Source organism: Jaculus jaculus, chromosome 1 (assembly GCF_020740685.1).
Source record: "Jaculus jaculus isolate mJacJac1 chromosome 1, mJacJac1.mat.Y.cur, whole genome shotgun sequence".
In the NCBI taxonomy this organism is placed as follows: Eukaryota; Metazoa; Chordata; class Mammalia; order Rodentia; family Dipodidae; genus Jaculus; species Jaculus jaculus.
In genome coordinates, this window is record NC_059102.1 from 301104985 (window position 1) to 301128726 (window position 23742).

The 23742-nt window shown below is 40.9% G+C and overlaps 1 protein-coding gene across 2 annotated transcripts in view; it reads right to left on the minus strand.

The window, feature by feature from the left end:
- Positions 1 to 23742, minus strand: part of Pappa2 (pappalysin 2) — a 253987-nt gene that overhangs the window by 140266 nt on the left and 89979 nt on the right. For both annotated transcript variants that reach the window (XM_045146446.1, XM_004658765.2), the window contains exons 5-9: positions 12461 to 12754; positions 10658 to 10850; positions 7722 to 7843; positions 3979 to 4468; positions 910 to 1038 (exon numbers count right to left, since the gene is read on the minus strand). In XM_045146446.1, coding sequence (XP_045002381.1) covers positions 910 to 1038; positions 3979 to 4468; positions 7722 to 7843; positions 10658 to 10850; positions 12461 to 12754 — 1228 coding nt within the window. The remainder of the gene's footprint in view (positions 1 to 909; positions 1039 to 3978; positions 4469 to 7721; positions 7844 to 10657; positions 10851 to 12460; positions 12755 to 23742) is intronic.

The window sequence follows — 23742 nt, forward strand, 5'->3', positions numbered from 1 at the left end:
AGCTCAAGATGGGATTATTTGCAGTAAGGACTGATGGAGAAGGGAAGATCTTCCCCAGAGTGGGTGACCCTTCCAGGGATAAACTATCTATAAAGATGCTCCAGGAGAACACAGGGCCTTTTTCCTGACTGCCTGTGCTACTGTCTGGTGCATGCATCTACCATGTGGCTATCATTTGTGCTCATTGGAACATAGCTAATGCCTTTTGATGAAGACTGACTAGCGGCTTCTTCAGGAATCCTCCAGTCCTTCTGTGCCATATTGGGACTGCTGAGACATCTAGCCTCAGCTACTAGGCTCTCCATGCCACCAGCCTATAGACAGACATTGTGGAACTTCCCAGCCTGTATCCTATAGCTAATCCAATAAATGTCCTCACTAATACAGATTAATTCAATTGGATCTGTTCTTCTAGATATCCCTCACTAATGCACTTGCCTTCCAACAGCTTTAAATAAGTATAGGTTAGACAAGCATTAGGCATAGGCATCTCAAATCATGTCTAGCTATTGAAATCATATAGCTAATTGGTAGTACAGGGCAGGTCATTTGTCCAAAATATATCTTCCTTCAACATTAATTGACACATAACCATCCTCTGCATAAATTCTCTCCTTGTAGCATCTTTGTGTTGCGATTGCCCACCAAGGCCCTAATAAGCTCCACAGAATCAGCTCCAATATCTCACTTTTCTGGAATGAGCTCTAAATTGAAGTAAGTCACTCAATAATTATGCAGAAACATCAATGGCCTTTCAAGGTCACTAACAAGTCCCAGATATTGTAATTTCCTCATGAAAATCATATAATGCTTGCCCACATACATTTCTAAGAAATTCAAGCTCAAACTGGACTATTTCCTGAAGGCAAGAGTGACTTGGCTCATACAGCCACTCACAAAAATACTTACCTTGCTACCTTCCCATCTCCACAGTATGGATCACCATGGATGTGGTTCAGAGGAGGTGACGCTTCTCCAAGTTCTGCTCCAGCTTCAGCTTGAACTTGGTACTGGTACATCTGCCCAGGTGTAACCTCCCTGCAGAAACCAGTGGGTTTGTGACCATGACATTTGCAAAGTGAGATAACCCCCCTGTTCTTTATAGATGTTTCTCAGCAGTTTAGGGCAACTATTATGGAACCATCAATGTCAAAGATCCTAAATGAAACAAAGATCAAGATTCAAGTCTTACTAGTGACCCAGTGTTTGACTCTGTATTCCCCACATTTTAAATTAGTAAATATGTGATAAGCATTTGCTGAATCAACACTAAATGTAACGACCTAGGAGTATGGTGTGTCATGTTTCCAATTACAGTTAAAATAGAACAACTATTGACAGACCAGTGCTCTCTATTTTTAAATAAGCAAAAAAAAAAAAAATGGGGATGCAAACTTTAGTGTGTGACCTCCAAGTTCTCAAATATATGGATTACAGTTCTTTTACAAGAGAATCCTTTCTTGAAGAGAATAAATCCTTAGGGGTAAGACCACCTATCTCATAGAAAAGGAAGAGTACTACCCATTACAATCTGAGGGAGGTAAAATACATTCCCAGGTAGAAATGCATTAACTTAGTCTCAAACTCCAAATACCAGGAATAAAAGTGTTGCAGTTGGCATGAAAGATGGGAAAATGTGTGAGACTGTAGTTCCTGGTACACTGAGTAGGTGGAGAGCTTGAGGCAGGTCGTTTATTTATTAGGAATGATGCTCGTGGAGAAGGGCTGCTGGTTCCAAAGACAAATCCTGCCATCATTTGTACTTTACTCAGGGCTTGCTCATATTGGAAAAATACCACCAAACCCTTGCTAGGATGGGAGTGTTTAGGAGGACAGGCCTCTACAGATCATTAGAACTGCCTGCCATGAGTGGCTGCCAGTCATCTATTGCCAAGAGGCTCTTTCCTTTAACAGAGTCTTCCACTCAGCCACAGCCTCCACTCCTCCACTTAATGTGGTGGCTAGCAAACGGGAAATGTCTTGGGATTTCCAAAATACCTGTAAAACCCTGTGTACTGGCTTTTAGGTATTTTAATAGGAAAAACACCTAGATATTGAAGACTTAACTTTTCAAAGTAGTTTTTCTTTTTGAGGAAGGAGTCACTCGAGAGTGCCAGATATAGCTTCTGAAGCAAATGCAACTTTATTTCCTAATCAATGCTGATGGTTTCCTTTACAGGGTGGCTTCTATAGGACTTCTTGTCCAGCCATGCATAAAATATTTGCTCTGTGGCTGGGAAAAGAGCTGGGTGGAAATGTCAGCATGTGTTTACTCTTCTTGGAGGAAAATCTTAGTAGCAGGTAGCACAACCTTTCAATGATCTGAGCTTGTAAAAGGTAGTGTTTGGCCAAAAAAAAAATGAATGGGAGTAAGATTCAGTTGAACACTGGGTTTAAATCCTGAGTCTGCCACTCATTAACTCAACCACGAAGCTAAAGTTAAGTCTCAGATTTCTGTCTTCCAAAACAGGATATTATTAGTCTTAACTGTGTATTTGGTGTGGATTTCAACATATAACTTAATATATACATAGCCTTACTACAAAAGCTAATGTGCTAATTTTTTTCTTTCTAAATCTGCTTTTGATCTGAATTCTATTTACATTTACTTCCTGACCATGTACTGTCTTGTCTTTCTAATGGAGAGCAAATATGGAAAGTAGAATGCAGTGGAACTAACAGTAAGCATTTCCCACTATTATTTGTAACTGTGGAAGACTACCAAATGGCCATATCACCCAGGATACAGCACTCTATGGTGCTGCTTCTCCCTTTGTAAAGTGATTGGTTTTGGTTTGTTTATTTGTTTGTTTTGTTCTTTTTTTTTTTAACCATCACTTAGCTCTGGAACTGGCTGTGTGACTTCCTTGGGCGAATGAGATATAACCAATAATAACTTCCAGCAGAGATTTGAAAAGAGCAAACAATGGGAGGCTTGCCTTCCCCACTACTGGGAATTCTTCCACCACTGTGAGACACAGCCCACGATAGGACTTGAAAGACAATCAGGAAAGAGGCCCTCATCTTCCCAGTAATGCCAGTTGTCTCAGCTGAGGACTCCAATATGTACATGAGGTCACCTTGGGCCACTTGATTCAAGGAAGCAATGCAGAGATCAACCAGTCCACCCATAGAATCATGAAAAATAGAGCTTATTTTATCTCACTGTATTTTTGATAATTTTTAATGCAGCCAAAACTGTCATGCCCCCTATGAATAAACTTAGTTTTACTCTAGTTATGCCCTGAAGGCAGTCTCTTAAGAAAAACTCTGAAATGGAAGGAATTGGGCTTCTGAGATGCCAGTGCCCTGGGGCAGACATTGAATTATTTTAGGTACTGACCCTATCTTCGTCTTACTTCCCTAACATGGAGCTTACTGTGCCAGGAGGACAGCAGAACTCACTAAATGTACAAAATGTTAAATAAAACAAAGGAGATCTGGAAGAAAGGGAAAGGTGAGGCAGGGAAGAAGAAATAAAAGGGGGGAAAGAATTGATCACACAATATGGATGAGTCATCAGAAAAAGAATAGCCTCTGTAGGGCCTATGACCTGCTTACTTAGAAAAGGAAGAGTTGATAATAACTCAAGGGTTATCATCAACCCTTGGAGCCAAACTCCATTTTTTTCTAGAGCAAGGAGTCCAAAATTAAATGGTTTGCAAGGCAGAAGAATCTGATCCTGGTCAAATTATTTGTGGCAATAACAGTCCACTGGAAGACCTAACACACTAAGCTCTTGCTACCATAAACATAATGATGACACCAGCAATCAGAACATCTGTACTCTTTCTACATAATATTTTTCTTCATCCTAGAAGGATATGTCACTTTAGGATAACCTTTTTCCTAAGATTCTAGTGACTTCTCCAAATAGAGATATATCAAAATACTAAAAAGCACAAGTAGATGAAACCATATTGATCTCAAACCCCTCAGGATGCCCCATTGTTTGGAAGGTTCTGCTACCCAACTCACACGTCAGTGAACTTCCTGCGAGGGTGTGCCACCATCATGGGCAAGCCACTGGCAAAGGGGGGCTCACGGAGAACTTGGTACCTCACAGGTATGCAGCCAGAGCACAAAGGACTATGGGGCTGGGATGTCAAGAGAGCTGCGTCAATTTCCATCCGCTCATCAAAGGTATAGACTTTCACCCCCAAGACCTTCCCATTCACGTGAAGTTTGATGGTGAGTGGTGTGTCACAGAAAGTGTTTAAGGGACCCAGGTGCACAGACTCCTTGTGTTCTAGCAAGATCTCTGTGTCGAAGAGTGCCCGAGAGGAATCCATGGACAGGTAAGTGACCCAGAGGGTGAGGGTGTCAGCTTGGACTGGATGTTGGAAGAGAAGTTCCAGGCTACAGCCTTCAGTGGGACAGGGCACAGTCATGTTCATGTGGTAGAGGTGGAGCTCAGGACTCCAGGCCTGCAAGCTTGGCTCACAGGGCTGATCGACATCAGGAGGCCCTAGGGAAGAGGAACAGAAAGAGCCATCAGGAACCACCATTCGAAGCTGGAGAATGAGCAGACACTATCAGCAGACAGGAAGAGGAATGAAGGAGATTTTGGAATTCCTCTAGAAGACTGATCACTCTGTGGATTATCTCTTAAGTAATACTGAAGGGGAATAAAAGCATACTAGTAAAGAATTTCTTCTCTTATTACCCTATCACTCCTATATGACATTCTAGCAGGGATGTGGAAATGGGACAACCCCCAAATGATCCTAGGTGGAACCATGAGGCTGAGGCAGAGAAGTTAATCCAAGTCCTTAAGGAACCCTTGAACAGAAGATAATTATATCCACATAGTATATTCATAATTTATGGTAAAGTCATGTTTCCAAGGCCCATGTTAATTTCAGTTTGTCACTACTCTGTTTGAGGCACTCATCACAAAACTTCTTTCATTCCCTAAGACTCCACCTTGACACCGCAACCTTGACTGTTAAGCAAACTTTTAAACTCTGCATTGATAATGTGCCTTTATGTTCAGTATGTATGATCAGGAAGGTAACCACGCAGAGGAATCTGTAGGTGGGGAATGTAAATATGTGGGTTTGGGAAGGAAAAATAATACTCAGTAACCAAGTAAAAATATCATGGTGAGGGCTGGAGATATAGCTTAGAGGTTAAGGTGATTGCTAGCAAAGACAAAGAACCCAGGTTGGATTCCCCAGTACCCACATAAGTCAGATATACATGTGTCTAGAGTTTGTTTGTAGTGTCTAAAGGCCCTAGCATGTCCATTCTCTCTCTCTAATAAATAAGTAAATAAATATATTTTAAAAAAATTATAATGGTGAAAAAATCAAATTTATCACAAATATATTGAGGTCAGCTCAGTGGAAAGAATACATACAAAGTGGTTTTTGTTTATGTCACCTAAATAAAAAAGAAAATCAACTGAATAAGAAATCAGCCAAATGAAGCTCTATCTAATTGGCACTGTGCCAGCTATTGTGTGATTTGGTTTCCTGATTTACAAATAAGCACTGGTATTTAGTGCCCACCTTATTAGGTTAGTGTAAATAAGCAATACAACATCCTATAGAAACTACATAACTACATTGGAGAAAGTAGAGTAACTTAGCCACTCAGATATACAGATCTTTAAAAATAAAATGAGGACCCAATTCTCAGATTAAATAAATTGGAATTTTTGAGTGTTTATGTTTACATGAGGGAGGGAAGGGTGGGCATGTGTGCTGCCACAACACAGGTCCTCCTTTTTCTTCTTTTTTGCCTGCATTGGAGGTCACTCATTCACGTATTCATCACCAAAGATTGTGCATAACCTTCATGCTAAGCACTGATCTAGCTAATCTAGGTGTTACAGAGAGTGCTAGATATGAGAGATGAAGGTCTTGCCTTGGTACAACTTACAATCAGATTACGGATGCCTCACCAGATGAGTGCAAGGATACAAATTATAATTTCAAGCACTAATGGCATATCTGTAGTAAAATGAAGTAATCTAATGGAATGGAGAATTATGAGGTGGCCCTGGAGTTTTATCATTTATGAAGCAGAGATGTTCTAGCCAAGAAGATGGTCATTATTCGAAGAATATATCATGTTCAATTTTCTACTCACTACAGCATTTGGAAAGTAATCAGTGGTCAATAAATATACAGCAAGAGCCATCAAATACGTTTTGGTCATATCAGACCATGTATTTATGTTTTCTCTGTTGGGGATGCAAACTTTTTTTGTGTTTTCATTTAAAATATGATCTGGTCTTTTCTCTTCTTGAAGCAAAGGTAGACCAGGTTTTTCTTAGTAGAATTTTACAGTGCTTATCCCCAAATATGAGCAAATCAAAGTTCCTTGAAATTCAACACAATAGCAGTATTTTCTATTAGAAATATTTTGCTAGGAACCTGTGTGAAATATAAAGTAAAGGTTCTAAGAGTTGACTTGGTGCACCTCAAGATACAAGAATTAGTAGCTAGAACATTTGATTCTCTTCCCTCCAACTAGATATCTTTTAAGCTTTGAACGTCCCCCAGAATTAGAAAGAAAAATATTCTGGGCCAAGGAATCAAACAGGCATTGTTCAGTACTCTAACATAGAAAACACTGCTACAGAAAAGGCTTTTTATGGACTTCCAATCTTTAAATGAGCCTGGCACAGTGTTTTTATGTTTGCTTTTCATTTGTCCCTAAAACTCTCATTTGAAAAGAGTCATATACAGCCACTCTAGTGAAACATCTCACTCCAGCTTTTTCCTTGAGGCTCTGTCACTTCAGGAATCAACCAGGAGCCCAAGGTGACATCATGTGGATATTATAGAGCCAGTGTTCTATCTTTATTGTCAATCAAGACTACAATTTAATTCAAGTAGACCATGTCTAATAAATCCTTCCAAGCAGTTTCTGTGATCTTTAGAAATACAATGGGGGAAAAGGAAAAGCCAGAAGATAATGATTAGGTGAGCAATGAAAATAATAGTGAGGGTAGGAGTCAAACCATTTATCAAGAAGGGCCAAAAGTCATGTCAACAGCATTTTTCTGGACTGAAACACAGAAAAGATTCTTGCTGAAGTTTGTCTTCTGGGTCCTGATACACATATGTGAGTGAATATGTGACTGTTTAGAAGTTGGGGGTGGGACAGGAAATGAGATAGCAGAAAACATCTCCCTCCACTCCTAGAGCCCAGCTTAGATCATATCCAAAGTACAACCAGTACCAGTGATTAACAGACTCGTAAAGTAGCATGGATGAGAACGGTCCGTGTGGAACACCTAGTCCACCCTGCCCCCACCCAGATTTTCTCAGCCAGTGTGTGAGTGTTCCCTGCAATGTGTTCCCTATTACTCTCCTGACATAGAGAAGTAGCACTTAGCTTACACTATCATGTGCCAAGGCTGCTTCAGGGACAAGTAGACATATGAAACAATACTGGCTCTTGCTCACCCTGAGGTCATCTCTAAGATCAGCTGCCTTCTTTATCCTTCTGCTAGATGCTGATCTCTGCATCATCACAGCCATTGGACCTCTGTTTCATTCACATACAGGACATTCAGCAAACAGAAGCACCAGACAGTGTTTCCAAGGTCCTAGAGATACCCAGTGAACACACACACACACACACACACACACACACACACACACACACACAACCCGCACCCCGTCATGCTACAGCTCCATGCTTTGCCTCCATCCCCATTCTCTGTAGCCACTAAAATATAAGGCAAACAAGTCACTGTACTTTACCTACAGCCTCCTCTGGGGTCCAGTAACCTGAAGAGTCGCATACCCGTCGGGAGGAAGCTTTGTGCACATACTGATGAAATGTCCCATCTTCAGTGCAGGAGCCACACAAGCTGCCAGGGGCCCTAGGAAGAGTTAAGCATTCTTCATGAACTAGAGAAATGAAAGCAGGAAGAGTTTGGGGAAGGAGGGTGATACTGGATGTGAGGCCTGAGAACAACTAGAAACGTTATTTCTTATACTTACAAAATAAAAGCCACACGAAAGATGATGTCCCTGGGCTCTTTATTGCCCATGGAGAAGTGTCATAGTTCTCTACCAAGACCCAATGTCCATCATAAGCCAGATCCAGCATCACCTACTACAGATTCTCCATGAGTTTTCCATTTCCAACACAAATAAGCATAACACCAGGCCACAAATTCACCAGGCCCTTCACACATGCTGCCCTTCTGGCGAGCAAATGGCCCTTTCAAGCATCTCTGCTTTATAAACTCCTACTGTCTTAGACCCTCCAGGTCCATTCACATGTGATCTTTGTGCTTAGCCTTCCTCCTCAGAATGTCTGACATCTCCTTCTCTGTGCATGTACCTCAGCTGTTCCTTTGTTAGGACACTGCCACGTGGTACTGAGGATTTCCCATCATCCTCTTTTGGCTCCTTTGCCTGTGAGTGGGTCTGAACCTGCTCTGTTCTCATTCTGTCCCTAGCAGTCAGCATGGGCTGTCTTCATCCATCCCTTAAAATGCTTGTTCTGTGGATGGATGTCTACAAGATGATTAATGCACTCTGTGAACAGTTATACAGCACCATATCTGGGGTAACTAGAATATGTGGAGAAAATAACTAAGTAACAAGGGCCAAGCACTTTTTGAGGTTTTTCTCTCATACTTGGAATGTTTATAGAAGCCAGCTTAAAAAAAAAATACATGTGAAAAGCAGGCATCAAATCAAGGAGACTCAAAAGGTAGCAAATCAAGAGCATCTGTAAATATCATATTAGTAACTTATATTTGGTAGTAAAACTATTGTTAATCAGAGGCAATAATTATGGCAGTAGCTCCCATTCATTGAGCACCTCACATATCTGGCCTTGTGCCACATGTGCTTTCATAATTTGTTTCTAATCCTTTTAATGACCCCAGTCTTACAAATGAGAAAATTTTGGCTCTAAGAGCTTAAGTCAATTGTCCAAGGTTACAAGTTTCTTAATTTCTTTAAGCAAAGTTCCTCAATACTATCTAGTGTCCAGTACTTTGGCAACTAACAGGTGTACTTAAGATCCACTCCCTGACTCCAATCTATGCTCATTTCAATTCCAAACCACATTTCCTTGATGCACTTGGCCCTTCCGGCACTACTGCTGAGTGCGTAGCCAGGGCTCCTCTCTGACATAAGGATTCCAAATACCTACAGCGGTGGAGTAAACAGAACTCTGGGCATGCCACAAATCACTGGGCATGTGACGTGAGTCTCTCCAACACATGTTAGGAAGCCTCAAAACTGTCGCCCACCTAGCCAAGAAAGGGAAGAAAATTTCAGCCTTTTCTGCCAACAGACTCTCAGTAAACCAATTCTGATGTCTGCTTTATCGTAACATTTGTACCAGAGAGAGAAATGAAAGATTAAATTGTTTACATGTATTACATAAACTGATGTAAAACTCAGGTCTGCACGCACCCACAGAGGACTTACTGTTCACTCAGTCCAGCCAGAGCTGCGCAAGGTCACACTTGGAGGAAGATGGTTCTTATACACACTGCATAGATGTGTGCTGAATCACCACCCAGGGAGCATGAGGGCCTGGGTGCTGATGACAACGTAAACTGTTTTGTAGGATTGTGGGTCTAAATGATGTCATGACTGACTGTGGGTTAAGGAACCAAGGGCAGAATTAAGCTCACAGGAAGATGTGAATGCTTCTTTGAAAAGGGATTCACTGGCTTTATCCTGTCCTCTCTCTCCACATCCCTTATCAAGGCTGAGGAACCCATAGGTGAAATTTACACAAAGAAAGTTATCTACCTATTCTACATGGGAAAGTTCCAAATTAAAAAAAATAATAATAACCATATATTCCATGTTTTTATTTCTGAATTTCTAAAGAATCTTCCCCAAGTCACCTTTGTTTAGCTGCGGGTTCTTCAGGAAGCCCTGCGTGTTTCTCACAGGTTGGAGGTGTGCTTATTGCGTGGACTACTTAGACAGATGCAGTCAAATGACTCATACAATGCGTCCTGCACAACAGCACTTCTTACTCAGATTAGATGTGGGTTTTTCTCACCAGTCTGTGCAGCTAATAGATAGGGCACTGGTCTTTCTCAGCTAAACTATATTCCCCATTGTCCCATCAGATAGCATTTTTTTCACTTATATTTTTATGCATTTTAGAAGAACTTCTTTGGGATTCATTTACACAAGTATGCAAAGGACCAGCATAGGCACCATACGTTTCTCCTACAAGCATTCTTGGGTGTCTGTTATGCAGATCAACAGACAATGACATAGAAAATGTCCCCCCCTTCCTCAATGAAAAGATAGAAATTATATTAGTGAGCGTAAGAGGTTGGGGGCACAGATTCAGCAGGAGGTAAAAACTAGAAATGCCCACTTTGTACCCTCCCATCCCATCAACCTATCTCTAGAAGTGCTAGTGGAACACGCCTTGCTTCCTTTCTTGTAAGTACAACTGTGCTCACAGCCAGCTTTGCCCTTCAGAGAACAGCTGACCAAGACAGGTGGTGAATGCCCTCTCAGCTTCATCAGGTCACCTGTGTCATATTAGCCTCTTGTGAGCAGAAGAGGCCCATGGTCTTCCTAAAGACCTGAGTCCAGAGCAGGCTGAAGGAGACAGCTATGGGCAATTGCGTACTCACATTCACATTACCACAGATAATCTCCTCTCCTCCAGTTTTCCTCTCCCCACTCAAAATGCTCACCTGTCGTACACAACTCCACTAATAGGAGGCAGCCAGTGGATCGTGAGGGACTTAGGGGTCTGCCCGACCACCATGGGTGGGATGGGAATGGGAGTGGGCTTTCTGCTTTGACTCCATTGCTGATATACAAGATCCAAATAGCAATGCATTCGGGCCACTTGGTTAGGGGTAAAGCTGTCGGTGCACTCATCATCTGTGGAGACAAGAAGAAAAGAACGAGATATGAAAGCATCACCTGTAAGGTTCACCCACGCAAGGATAAATCCTGCTTTATCTCCATCTGTTACTAGCATCCAACAGCTTGCTCATATTAGGCTCAATAAACACTTGTCCAAAAAAAAAAAAAAAAAAGGAAATGCACTCTTCTCCAAAAAGAAACCTGAAAGTGAGAAAGCACTTGAATTTTTCCAAAGGGAAGCCACTACCCTGAACTTGGCCTGGACCAGGGTGAGCTTGGCTATGGAGCACACGCAACCCTGAGCTGAGAGCCGCCTACCGCGTGGACCACAAGGTGGCAGTGTTTCAACAGAGGGCCTCTCTTTTACTCGAAATTACCCACACTGGCTTTATTGCCCAGTGACCATGGCCAAGTGGAAGTTCTCAGGGGACATGCTTAAAGGAAAGAAGGTTGAAATATCAAGGGAAGTAGAGAGGATGGAAGTTATGGTCCCACATAATCTCTCTATCAGATGTATTTGTCATAAGGATAGGAGTCACCTTAATTTTGAAAATATTTCCATTTAAAACACACTTAATGCTTCCCATCCCCACTTCTTAAATGTTATATCTGCTCCCATTAAAGGCAGCATTTACGAAGAAAATGGCATGTGCAACTGTTTTCTGGTCTCTTGCCCTGGCAAGGAAGACCCCTGGTGTCCTGGCTGGGGAGGCAGAGCTGCAGGTGATTATGAATTCAATGTGTCTCCTTGACTGCCACATGCTGCGCCACCCTGAATGCATGCAATCTCATTGGTATTATGCACCACAATGAAGCTTGGAAAGAGGTCACAGGCAAAACTTGCTCATCATTCTCTTCCCTTCAAAGCTATCACCAGGGTCTGATGGTTTATTTTCATGGATTTTTAAACTTTTAAGTTTTTAAATTTGTTTGAGAGAGGTGGGGATGGAGAGGGAAAGAATGGATGCATCAGGGCCTCCAGCTGCTGCAAACAAACTCCAGACACATGTGCTACCTTGAGTATCTGGCTTACATGGGTCCTGGGAAGTTGAACCTGGGTCCTTTGGCTTTGCAGGCAAGTGCCTTAACTTCTGAGCCATCTGTCCAACCCTGTCTTCATGGTTTGTGTTTGTTTGTTAGGAATTAAGTACCTGGCACTAGGAAAATTGCCTTCTTGCCCCATTACTTTCTGTAAGACTAGGGAAATTAGATAATAGAGGAGATGAATTGAGAGGGGACAAGAGAATAGGAAATCGGTCTGAAAATGAGTGAATAGAAGTGCTGGAAGAAAAGAAACATATTTCAAATAGTAAAACATAAAAGCTGCCTTCTACTTAAATTCTGCAAAAATCATGCAGAGATGTCCTAACACAGAGATCTCTTTCAAAGTAAATGCCTAAGAACATGAGCAGGAATGATAATAACCAAGAGATCTCTAGAGAACTTTTGTCTTTGTCCCAGTGTTACTATCCACGATATAAGTGCAATTTACTTTTCATATCTAATGGAAGAGACTCTGGTCAGCAAGACCACTTACTATTCCAGTGTTTTGCCTTGCCAATGATCTCTTAGAGGGCTGAGGTACTCCTGAGAGAAAACAAAAGCATGAGAGCTTGCTGTGATACCTGTGTAGCTCATGTAGTTGCTGAATGGAGCCCCTGGGAAGTGGGTAAGGCCACAGGTGTCATTAGCAGGCTCTGGGTCTTGGCACAGCTTACTCTTGGGGGTGGGAGCTGTATCAGCACAGAGGTCACCTGTCTCCATGGATGGCACTGTCTCTCGGCAGGGGTCATCACAGGACTCTCTTTCACTGACCCCTTTGAAGACATGGTAGAGCCCTAGGACATGCCCCACCTCATGGATCATGATGTTGGTATGGCCAGGCATGCCGTAATAAGCCGGATTGAGGACAACACCACCTGAAATGGAAGGTTTGGAAAGCATCTTTGAGCATATGATAAATCATAGTTCTCTAGCCCTAAAATATGTCTTCTGATGAAACATTAAATATTTTGCCCCAGTCTCTAAGGAGAATTTTATAAGTTACTTCTAGTGGCATCTAATTAGTGTTCTTCCCCCTTGCTATAAAAACCCTCAGAATGAACCAATAAAAATTTCTCTAATACCTACTAGGACCTATACCAGAGGTACCTATATATGAGAAGACCAAAATTCATGGGTCCTTAGCCCTAACTGCTCATTAAAATCACTTGAATATGTTGAAAAAAAAAGAGGTATAAATGGTAAACTCAACAAATTAAATCCAAATATATGAGAGTGGAGTTCCTCATCGGTAGTTTTAAAACATCCCAGGTAGAGGAAATTCTCTGCTCTCAGCAGAAGTGGAGGTTATATTCTGATACCAGCCCCTCTAACCTACATACTACCTGTAAGGGCTCAACACTGTCTGCTCTCCTAGAACTCAGATTCATTGTCTGTGAAGTGGAACTGGTCACATTAACATTCAGAGATGGTTAAAAATGTTTGGCGCATTGTAGGAGTTTAATAAATGACCATTACAAAAGCCAATTCTGAATTCATCACCCTTAATGTCAAGGAGCTAGAAACCACATGCCGCATACTTACCCCATAGCCTTTCTGAAGGAGGAAAAAATTCACATTCCATCAGGCCTAGGTGAAAGACCTGCTGTACCCTTGTAACCGTATGAAAGAAAAGGCTGAACCTTACTGTGTCCAAACTTCTATTGTCAAGGTTATCAAAGCCTGCTTCACTGCTCTCCCCATAGTTGAACTACTTGACTTGGCTTTTTACCTGTAGGTCTCAAAATCAACTATAATGCCTGAGACACGGGATGCCAGGATGCCTGGGTCAGTCCTGTGAGGCTCAGGGGCATCCTGGGCTGTATTCTCAGGCTAATCCTGGAGTTGAATCCCAGTCTAATTCTGGCTTTCAGAACTTGCTTCATTCTTAACAACCAAATCCTCCCTGTATGAATGGTTTACAAGAATGGATGGTTCACTAGATGAGAAACTTTGTCTTTTGTTTGCCATATTCTGCACCCAAAGCTACGCCATACTCCATAAGTCTATGCAATTGTCTGTAGCAGCTACGTATACTATCTCATGGCAACACACACTAGAGAGCCTGCAGTCAGGGCCACTGAGTCTATCTAATGGGCCACTCAGCTAGATATTTTGACAACTACCTCATCTCCCCCAGGGTCCTCAGACACTAGTCATTATCCAAATCACCGGTCCACATCATGGGATATAGCATCTTCTTTCATGCCATAGAACAGAGCGAAATATCATCACTTACATTTAACATCTACACCACTTCTAGTGAAATTCTTAATGTCTGGCATTCTTTTTTATCACTTTGTCTTTCCATTTCTAGATCAATTCTCTGACTTGTTCTTTCATTTGTGAGTCAATGCTATTTTATCAGTATAACATCAAAGAAACTTGAAAATATGGGGTAGGGGAGACAGTTTAGTCAGGGAAGTATTTATAAGCATAAGTACCTGAGTTTGATTAGTATACTCAAGATAACTGGCTAGTGTTCTCCTCCACTGCATTCTCTTTGTGTGTGGTGGGGGAAAGGTCATGAACCTTTCTTGATGTAAAGCTAAATGAACATACTGCATATTGGTCATACTCTTACGTGGTCATATTCCCATGATCCCTCTCTCCCACTCCTATTCCACTGAAGACCATCCTAAGTGGGGTTATCAACACTCACTGTGTAGACATTAATGTGCCAGCCAGTCTCTGTACAGAGGACCATGCCTCAGGATACTTCTTCCCACCCTGTGGCTTTTACAACCTTTCTGCTCCCTCTTCTCCAATATTCTCTGAGCTGTGGCAGGCATGGTATAAGTTTCCTTTAGTGCTGACCTCTCTGTATCCTCTGATTTTCTACTTTGAGGAGTTTTGAGTCCATTGCATTCTTGATATACATTCCCTCAAACATAAAAACACAGAGGCAAGCTCATAAATCTTAATTAAAACCTTAAACATTTTTGGGGCTGGAAAAATGGCACAGTGGTTAAGGTACTTGGTAAAGCCAAAGAACCCAGGTGTGATTCCCCAGTACCCACATAAGCCAGATGAACAATGTGGCACATGCATCTGGAGTTCATGTACAGTGGCTAGAGGCCCTGATGTGCCCATTCTCTTTCTCTCTATCTGCCTCATTCTTTCTGTCTCATAAATAAACAAATAAATAAATATTTTTTAAAAATATTTTAAATTCTTTGTAGATTCTATAGGTTAGGCCTCTCTCAGCTGGCAAAAAATTTCTCACATTCAGTGGGTAACCTACTGGCTCTAATTATGGTATGTTTGTCTATAGAAAAGATTTTTAGCTTCATGAGATCCCATTGGTTGAGTGACCGTTTAATTTTCTGGGCTACTAGGCTTTTGTTCAGGAAGTCTTTCCCCACTCCTATGTTGTGGAGAGTTCCTCCTAGCTTTTCTTCTAGTACTTGAAGAGTTTTAGTTTTATATTGAGATCTTTAATCCATGTGGAATGATTTTTGTGTATGATGAGATGAGTGGGCCAAGTTTCATTTTTCTACATGTGGTTATCCAATTTTTCCAGCACCATTTGTTAAAGATACTCTCTTTTCTCCAGTTTACATTATTGGCACCTTTGTCAAAGATCAAGTAGCTGCAGTTACTTGACGTAAGGGCTGAGGCTTCAGTTATGTTCCATTGGTGTATATGTCTGTTTTTATGCCAATACCAGGCAGCTTTTGTTATTATTATTATTATATTCACAGCATAGCTTTAGATTGGGTATGGTGACATATCTAGAGGTGTTTCTTTTTTAGAATATTCTATTTTTATTTATTATTTATTTGAGAGAGGAAAAGAGGCAGAGCGAGCGAGCAAGAGAGAGAGAGAGGGAAAGAATGGGTACACCAGGGCTTCCAGCCACTACAAATGAACTCCAGATGCATGTACCACATTGTGCACCTGGCTCACATGGGTCCTGGAGAGCTGAACTGGGATCCTTTGGCTTTGCAGGCAAGTGCTTTAACTACTAAGCCATCTCTCCAGCCCTAGTGGTGTTTTTTATTTATTTATTTATTTTTGTTTGTTTGTTTGTTTGTTTTTTTTGCTGAGGATACATTTAGATATCTGAGACCTGATGCTATTCCATATGAAGTTTAAGATCAGTTTTTCTACCTCTGTGAAGAATGATACAGGAGTTCATATTCCATTGAATCTGTATGTTTCTTTTGGTAAAATCGCCATTTTCACAATATTAATTCTACCTATTCAGAAGAATGGGTGGTCTTTCCATCTTCTCATGTCCTCCTTAATTTCTTTCTTGAGTACTTTTATGTTTTCATTATTTAGGTCTTTCACATCCTTTGTTAGTGTTATTCAAAGGTATTTGATTATTTGTGGCTATTTAAAACAGGGCAGCCTCGCTGATTTCTTTCTCTGTATATTTGTCCTTTGAATATACAAAGGCAACTTATTTTTATTTGTTGATTTTGTACCCCACCACTTTGCTGAAGGAATTAATTACCATTAGAAGTTTTGAGGTGGAGACTTTCAGGTCACTTATGTACAGGATCATGTCATCTGCAAATATGGCTAATTTGACTTCTTCCTTTCCAATTTGTATCCTTTTTATTTCTTTCTCCTCTTTTATCAATTGGATTAGGACTTTAAGTACTATGTTGAAGAGCAATGATGAGAGTGGGCACTCCTATCTTATTCCTGATCTCAATGGGGACTCATGGAGACAAATATTATGCTCTCCAATAACAAACTCCCACTAGTCTTTGACTAAAATAGGGGCGATCTCTCCCTAAGTTATTAACACTTATACCATTTAACCTATGCTGACTTCACTCTCTGTTGGAGAACCTGTTTCTCTTTTTCAGAAGGGATTGAGACCCAAGGAGGTAAATGACCCCTCACAGTTCAGCTAAGGCCCAGGTGAAACCACAGAGGAGTTGGGGAGACAAGCAAGAATGCTGCTTCCATGATGAGTCTGTCAATCAGCACCAGGGCAAAGGAGACAAACACTGAGGATACTCAACACCTACGAAAGCAGAAATTCAGAGGCTCTTGGCTCATCACTGAAGTAGATTTAAAACATACCCAACACTGCTCAGGGAATTTTGTAGAAAGGGAGTGTAAAGATTGTAAGAACCACAGATTGGGACATCATGCCCAGAGGCATTGCCTCTCCCCAATAGCCGACTGCTGCTCTCATAATGCATTACCCACAATCACTTGGGGAATATCAGCAACCCCACTGAGGTGAGCCCTCATAGGTTTAGAGGCAGGGAGGAGGAGAATGGTGGTACCAATACATAATGTATCCATACACAGTTTGTTCGTAATAATAAAACAAGAAAATATGTAATAATTTTAGTAAAAATTTGTAATCTTTTAAAAAATCAATTCAGAGAGGTGGGACTTCTGATGAAAGATCACCAGTCATTTGTTTACTGGTAAAGCCACTGTGAAAGTCATTATAGAGATTTCTCAAAAAACTAAAAAGAGACCTACCATGTGACACAGCTATGCAGTTCCTCCCTCACACACCCCCAGGGACTCTGAATCAGCAGACCTTACAGATACTTGCACACTCATGTTTATGCTGCACTGTTCACAATAGCAATAATAATAATAATAATAATAATAAGGCAGGCCATATGTCCATAAACACATGAAGGGATAAAGACTGACACATTTACACAGTGAAATTGTATTGAGCCATAAAGAAAAACAAAATCATAGCAATTTTAGGAACATAGGTAGATGTAGAAACCTTTTTGTTAGGGGAAATTAGCCACTCATAAAGAAAAGAAAAACACTACAAGTTTTCTCTCATATGCAGAACTTAGATTTAAGTGTGTGTGTGTGTGTGTGTGTGTGTGTGTGTGTGTGTGTGTGTGTGTGAACAGATAATGATGCTGGGTAGAAAGGGACCCAGAAAGAGAAACACGTGACTAGAAGGTAGGGAAACTACAGGGCAATGGAGTTCATGTAACATGAAAGCAGAAAGGAGGCTGTTGGGAGGGAGGAAGGGGACCAGCAAGAAGCACATGTTAAAAGAAAGTGTTAGAGTGCTGTAGTAGTCCCACTGGTAGTGGACAGGGTGATGCAGCCACTGGGGCCAAAGCTAATGGAACTGGCAGCATGTTCCTTCCCTGACAAGCTCTATGGCTATGATCCTACACTGAAACTTTCCCTAGGTCTTCTAATCTGTAAAATAAGCGGCTACAGTAGATTTTTTTTTTCTTACTTAAGTTACTGTGTGTGGGAGGGGATATGATGACGGGGTCTTTTGCCATTGCAAACGTGGACCAGATGCTTGTGCCACTTTCTGGAAAGTTTTAGGAGCAATCAACTTTGACCACTAAGCAACCTTCTCTGCCACTACAGTAGATTTTAACATTTTTTTTCTATTATTATCCCATGTTTCTGAGAATTAGCATGTTGGACTTTGTGGAACAATCATAAATACTATGTAATGAATTAGGTTATTATGGGCTTTTACTCATCTTGTAATTTGTGTTCTCACCTCTTAGTAGCCTGAAGGAAGAAGAAAGCTGGGAAGAACAGTCATGCATTCTATCATTTCTGCTTCAAATTTTCCAGTGGTCCCAACTCATTGCATATTCATCTCCACCCTCTCTCCACCAGTGCATTTCCACATTTCCTCTCCTACAAGGCAGAGCCCACATGGTTCTTCTAATTTTTCTCATGCCATCTGAAACAATCTTGCTAAGTATTATGGAAGTGGGTTTTAAACACACACACACACACACACACACACAGAGAGAGAGAGAGAGAGAGAGAGAGAGAGAGAGAGAGAGAGAGAGAGAGAGAGACTTACTCATATGGGTGAGGGGAAAGGCATTAATTTATTTCATATTTAGCAAATTTCTTCCATTGGGGGGATAAAAGTTAGTGGTAGAGAGTTTGTATACAATGTGCAAGTCCCTGGTTTCAATCCCCAGTATTTCCCTGCCCCCCAAATTAAAAATATAGGAAGTTTATGGAGGGGGTAAAGAAAAGGAGGAAGGAAGAGAATAAAGTGAGGAAGGTGGAGAGGGAAGGGGCAGGAAGGAGAGGGAGGATGGGACTCCAAAGATGTTGGGTGTGTTAACATAATTCTTCACAAGTTTTGATCTTAGGTCAGACTTATACCATATATTCTTGTTCTATACTACCAATATTTTTTCCTTCCCATAAGTTTAGTTAAAAGAGAATAATTTCTAATATTCTAAGTAATTTCATTTTGTCTCACCGTTTAGAGTCAAATTTTATCTTGGATTAAATTTAGACACAGGGCTGGAGAAATGGCTCAGTGATTAAAAACTCTTGTTATAAAACCTGATGGCCTGGACTGAATTCCCCAGTACCCATGTAAAACCAGATGCACAGAGATGGTACATGAATCTGCAGTTCATTTTGCAATGGTAGAGGTCCTGGCATGTCCTTTGATCTCTCTCTCTCCCCCCTCTCTTCTTGCCAATAAGTATACAAATAAAAAAATTTAAAAATATTTAGATAGAAATGAGAAATTTGATATGGGGCAAAGGGGGAATGAGGTAGGAATAGGATTTCCCCTCCTAAAATTGAATGAATTGTTTTTAATTTTTATTTATTTATTTGAGAGTGATATAAAAAGGGAGAGAGAGAGAGAGGAAGAGAGAATGGGCACTCCAGGGCCTCTAGCCACTGCAAAAGAACTCCAGACTCATGTGCTACCTTGTACATCTGCATCTGGCTTACATGGATCCTGGGAATAGAACCCGAGTCCTTTGGCTTTGTAGGAAAGTACTTTAACCACTAAGCAATCTCTTCAGCCCTGAATCAGTTTTTTTTTTTTGTTTGTTTGTTTTTGTTTTTGTTTTTGTTTTTTTTTGTATTTTGTTCTGTCTGCAACATTGAAATAGAAAGTAAAATGATATGTGCTTTCATATATGTCCAGTCTTCACTCTGAGACACTATCAAACTCTACACCTTCCCTCACTTCCCAACACCCGTCTTTAAGTCTACTGAGGGACTAATGAGAAGACCAAGTCTATGTACTCAAGGTAAATGGAAGCAATATGAATGAATAGGGAAGATTCTAGAAATATTGACATTTCACTACAGTTTTTGTTACTGTTCCCTCTACTCTACTACTATTTCAAAATCCCAAAGACCCCTGCATATATTTCCTCACTAGGAGGTAAACAATAGAATGAAATCAAGGGAAAGATGAAATACTTTTATGGATTTCCAAGGATTATCCATTTGGGTCTTGAAGGGACCAGAATGGTGAGTAAACTGAGATCATGATACTTGCCCATCACCACATTAGCCTAGGGAAAAACTCTAAGATAAAGAAAAACAGATAACAGGTAAGTAATGGAACTAAATTGATGTCAGTTGGCACAATAGTAAACTTGTCTGTCCTGGCTTTTGAATCACTGAGAAGAGAATAAAAACACCGATCAGGTTCATGTAATATGGCAGCAGAGGGATTTGTGCCTCATTCTAGAGGTGTATTCCTGAGTATGAGCCCAGTTCTGAAGAAGTTAGGCTGTCCAGTAAGCCTAAGTTTATAGGATGGCATAGCTTGTTGGAGATTCCCTGAGGGTGTCCCTGTGATGAGAATAATGGTCATCCCAGGTGACCACCATCATCTGATGACTAAGACAAAGTAAACAATGGTCCCTATGGTCTCAGGATATAGGAGTCATCACTCTTGTTAGATAGTTTCAAGCAAAAGGTACTCAATCGAGGACATTTTTACCATTTATCAAAAAAGAGGATCCAAAATAGGAATGAAGCTCAATCACAGAAGAATAAATTTATATTTGTTGCATATCTGAATGGGTACATTAAGAATTGAACTTAATACAAGCCCAGTACCTTCAACTTGCACACAGAAAATGAAATGAATGGAGCTCTCTGTATTTAGCAATTGGCGGCCATGTGTGGCACAGCTGTTTCTTAATAACTGGCAGGAGGAATACAAATGTGCCTACTTAGAGGACCTTTCAGCTTTGATTAGGAGAGACAAGCTAAAACAATAAGACAGAGCTGTTGTGTGGTCTTGGGAATGGCAGAGAGGATAAAAGAAACAAGAAAAGTTGCTGATTAAAAGATGAATCTCAGTAGCAAGCATCCAAGCTTCCAGAGTGATGTTATGCTCCTAAGTTCTTACTGGTTTGCCCCAGCCCCAATGTTAGACCTCCAACATGACTCTTTCTAAAGAAAATGATTCCCAAAGTCAGATATATATGAAACACAGGCAATTTGAGCAAAGAACATTGGTTGAACTGTCTTTGAAATGGTTCTGTAAAACCTTTAGGGCTGAATGTTATATGCCCATAAAACAGTGAGATGAGGGCTGGTCTATAGGTGTCTCCATAATTACTTCTAGTTACTTGCTAATGTACACTACCCCAAAACAGGTTCAACACAGTAAAGAGACAAACCTATAAAAGTGCACCTTAATGTCCAGGGCAGGAGCATTTGCAGACAGGGCAAGGAAAGAAAATGGTGCAGACATATGGATTGATAGAGGAAGAGAAAGACAGGAAAATAGTAACAACAAAGAGGAATGCAGTGGGCACTAGAAGGAGATGTGAACCTTTCACTGAACCAGTCTATGAGCTACATATCAGCTATTGGCTTCTACTGTCTTTAATTGGTTCATTTGTATTACATCCTGCATTTTCACTGGATGTGAATTCTTGTTCCAGAGAAGACTGAAGAAAGACAGAATGTGTACAGAACAAAGATAGAGGTATTACAGAATCTGGTATCATACATTTTCTCTATCTACTGTTTCAGCTAGTTTTGTCTGTAACTCAGGGATCTCTTAGTTACCTTCACATAATAAAAGTCATCTGATTAATTAAATGTCCTTGGAAACTTAATGTGCCATCATTGTCCTCCCCTTGTGATTCACACTTCATTAAGCATTTACTGAGTAGCACTTTTCCACCAGGCATAGTTTCAGGGAATCAAGAATTAATTAATTATCAAGATGTGTTTTAAGAAAGAAGACCTTTCAAATCTCCACATGTAAAGATGATCACTTAAAATGCATGAACACAGGCATGCAAACCCTTAGCATCCTTGATTTTTGGGACATGAATGAAGTTCAAGGTAGGGTCTCACTCTGGTCCAGGCTGACCTGGAATTAACTCTGTAGTCTCAGGGTGGCCTTGAACTCACGGCGATCCTCCTACCTCTGCCTCCCGAGTGCTGGGATTAAAGGCGTGCGCCACCACGCCCAGCTTACCTTTCATATCTCTTATCACCAGGAACAATCACTCTGCTGGCTTCATAAAGAGAAGACCAGTAGGTTTCAGACAATATTGACATTTCTGTAATCCAGCCATTTAACAATAAATTGTATTAGAGTGCATGGATTCCAGTTAACATCTTCATGATCTAGACATGCTGGAGTGCCTCTTAATAGTCCCACCAAACTTTTCTTTCTATCAGTGTCTCCCACAGACTATAGCCATGTCCATGTTTCTTTCTGTCTAAGACTTTCTTCAATTCCTCATAACTCTTCCCGTACTTAGGGCTTAGTGGTTGGAGATCCACATGCTGCTGGCTCCTCTTCTGTGAACTCACCCAACCGTTAAATTTGTTTCTACACTTATACCCCCACAAAAGCAATCAGGCCAAGATAGCCAGACTTCCTACTTGTCACATCAATGGACACTTCTCAGAACTTGAGGCTTCACCCACATTGTATCTCACAACCAATGTAATACCACTATCTCTGTTTGGTTAGAAGGAAGTTCAAGATCATGTTCAGATACCCCAACAAAAGTTTCAAGTGTGAGAATAGTGCTTCATGTCTGAACTGGCCGCTGCTCTGCTCACTACTGTTGTTTTATCTTCTTCCAGATATTTCCCATCCCCAGATCATACCAGACTAGAAGATTCCTTTCTAGTTCATTGCATCCCAGGACACTCACAAACTCAGCCTAGGTAGAGATTTCTATCTCCCAAGCCAGCTACCATCACTTGTACTTTTCTTCTCCGACTCATGGAGGAAGCTCTCTCTGCTTCTTATAAGCAGATGTAACATTCACTGTAAGAACTGGGACCTCTTAACACATGTAACTTTCTTTTATAAAAGACCCAACAATTTTCCAGGCATTAAAAAAAATCTCTAGGTTAGAAGTAAGGCATGAGATCAAGGGCAAAACCTAGAAGGCCAACCATAGACACAATTTGTAAAATATTTACTATGACTTGATGCTGAGATTTTTTGAGACCCTCCTACAGGCTACAGCATCTTCCACATACTCTCAGGAAACTGAGACCCTGAAAGGGAACTTGACCAAAAGCCCATTTATTTCTATTATGATACCATGGCACACTCTTTCATTCAATTTGTTTTTCTGAGCTGGGAAGAAGATTCAGTAGATAAGAGCAATTTTCATGCAGGCATTAGGATCTTTGATCACCAATATCCACATAAAAAAATAAACATGGCCATACACACCTGTAACCCCAGCGCTAAGTGAAGAGAAGGGAAGCTAGGGTTCACTAGTCACTGAAAAAAAATAGATGGTGCAAGCTCTAGGTTCAGTGAGAGGTCCTATCTCAAGGAAATGAGATGGAAGAATCATAGAAGACACCCACCATCTTCCTCTGGTATCTACTCATGTGCACCATATGCACACACATATGCATACATTACACATCATACACCATACATACTACATGCACACCTAGCAATTTTGTCCCTACAGGTCACATTGCCTGAGCTCATTTTTAAAATCCGTTATGATTAAATTTTCAGGAGGTAGGTTGAAGGCCCTCCTGCAGGGGTCTCAGGTCCCCTGCACATTGGGGTATGATGCTTCTAATCTGATAAAGTTCTCATGACACTCAGTGGCAGGGCAAATGTTTTCTACAAACACCAAGGAGAGGCCGTTACAGA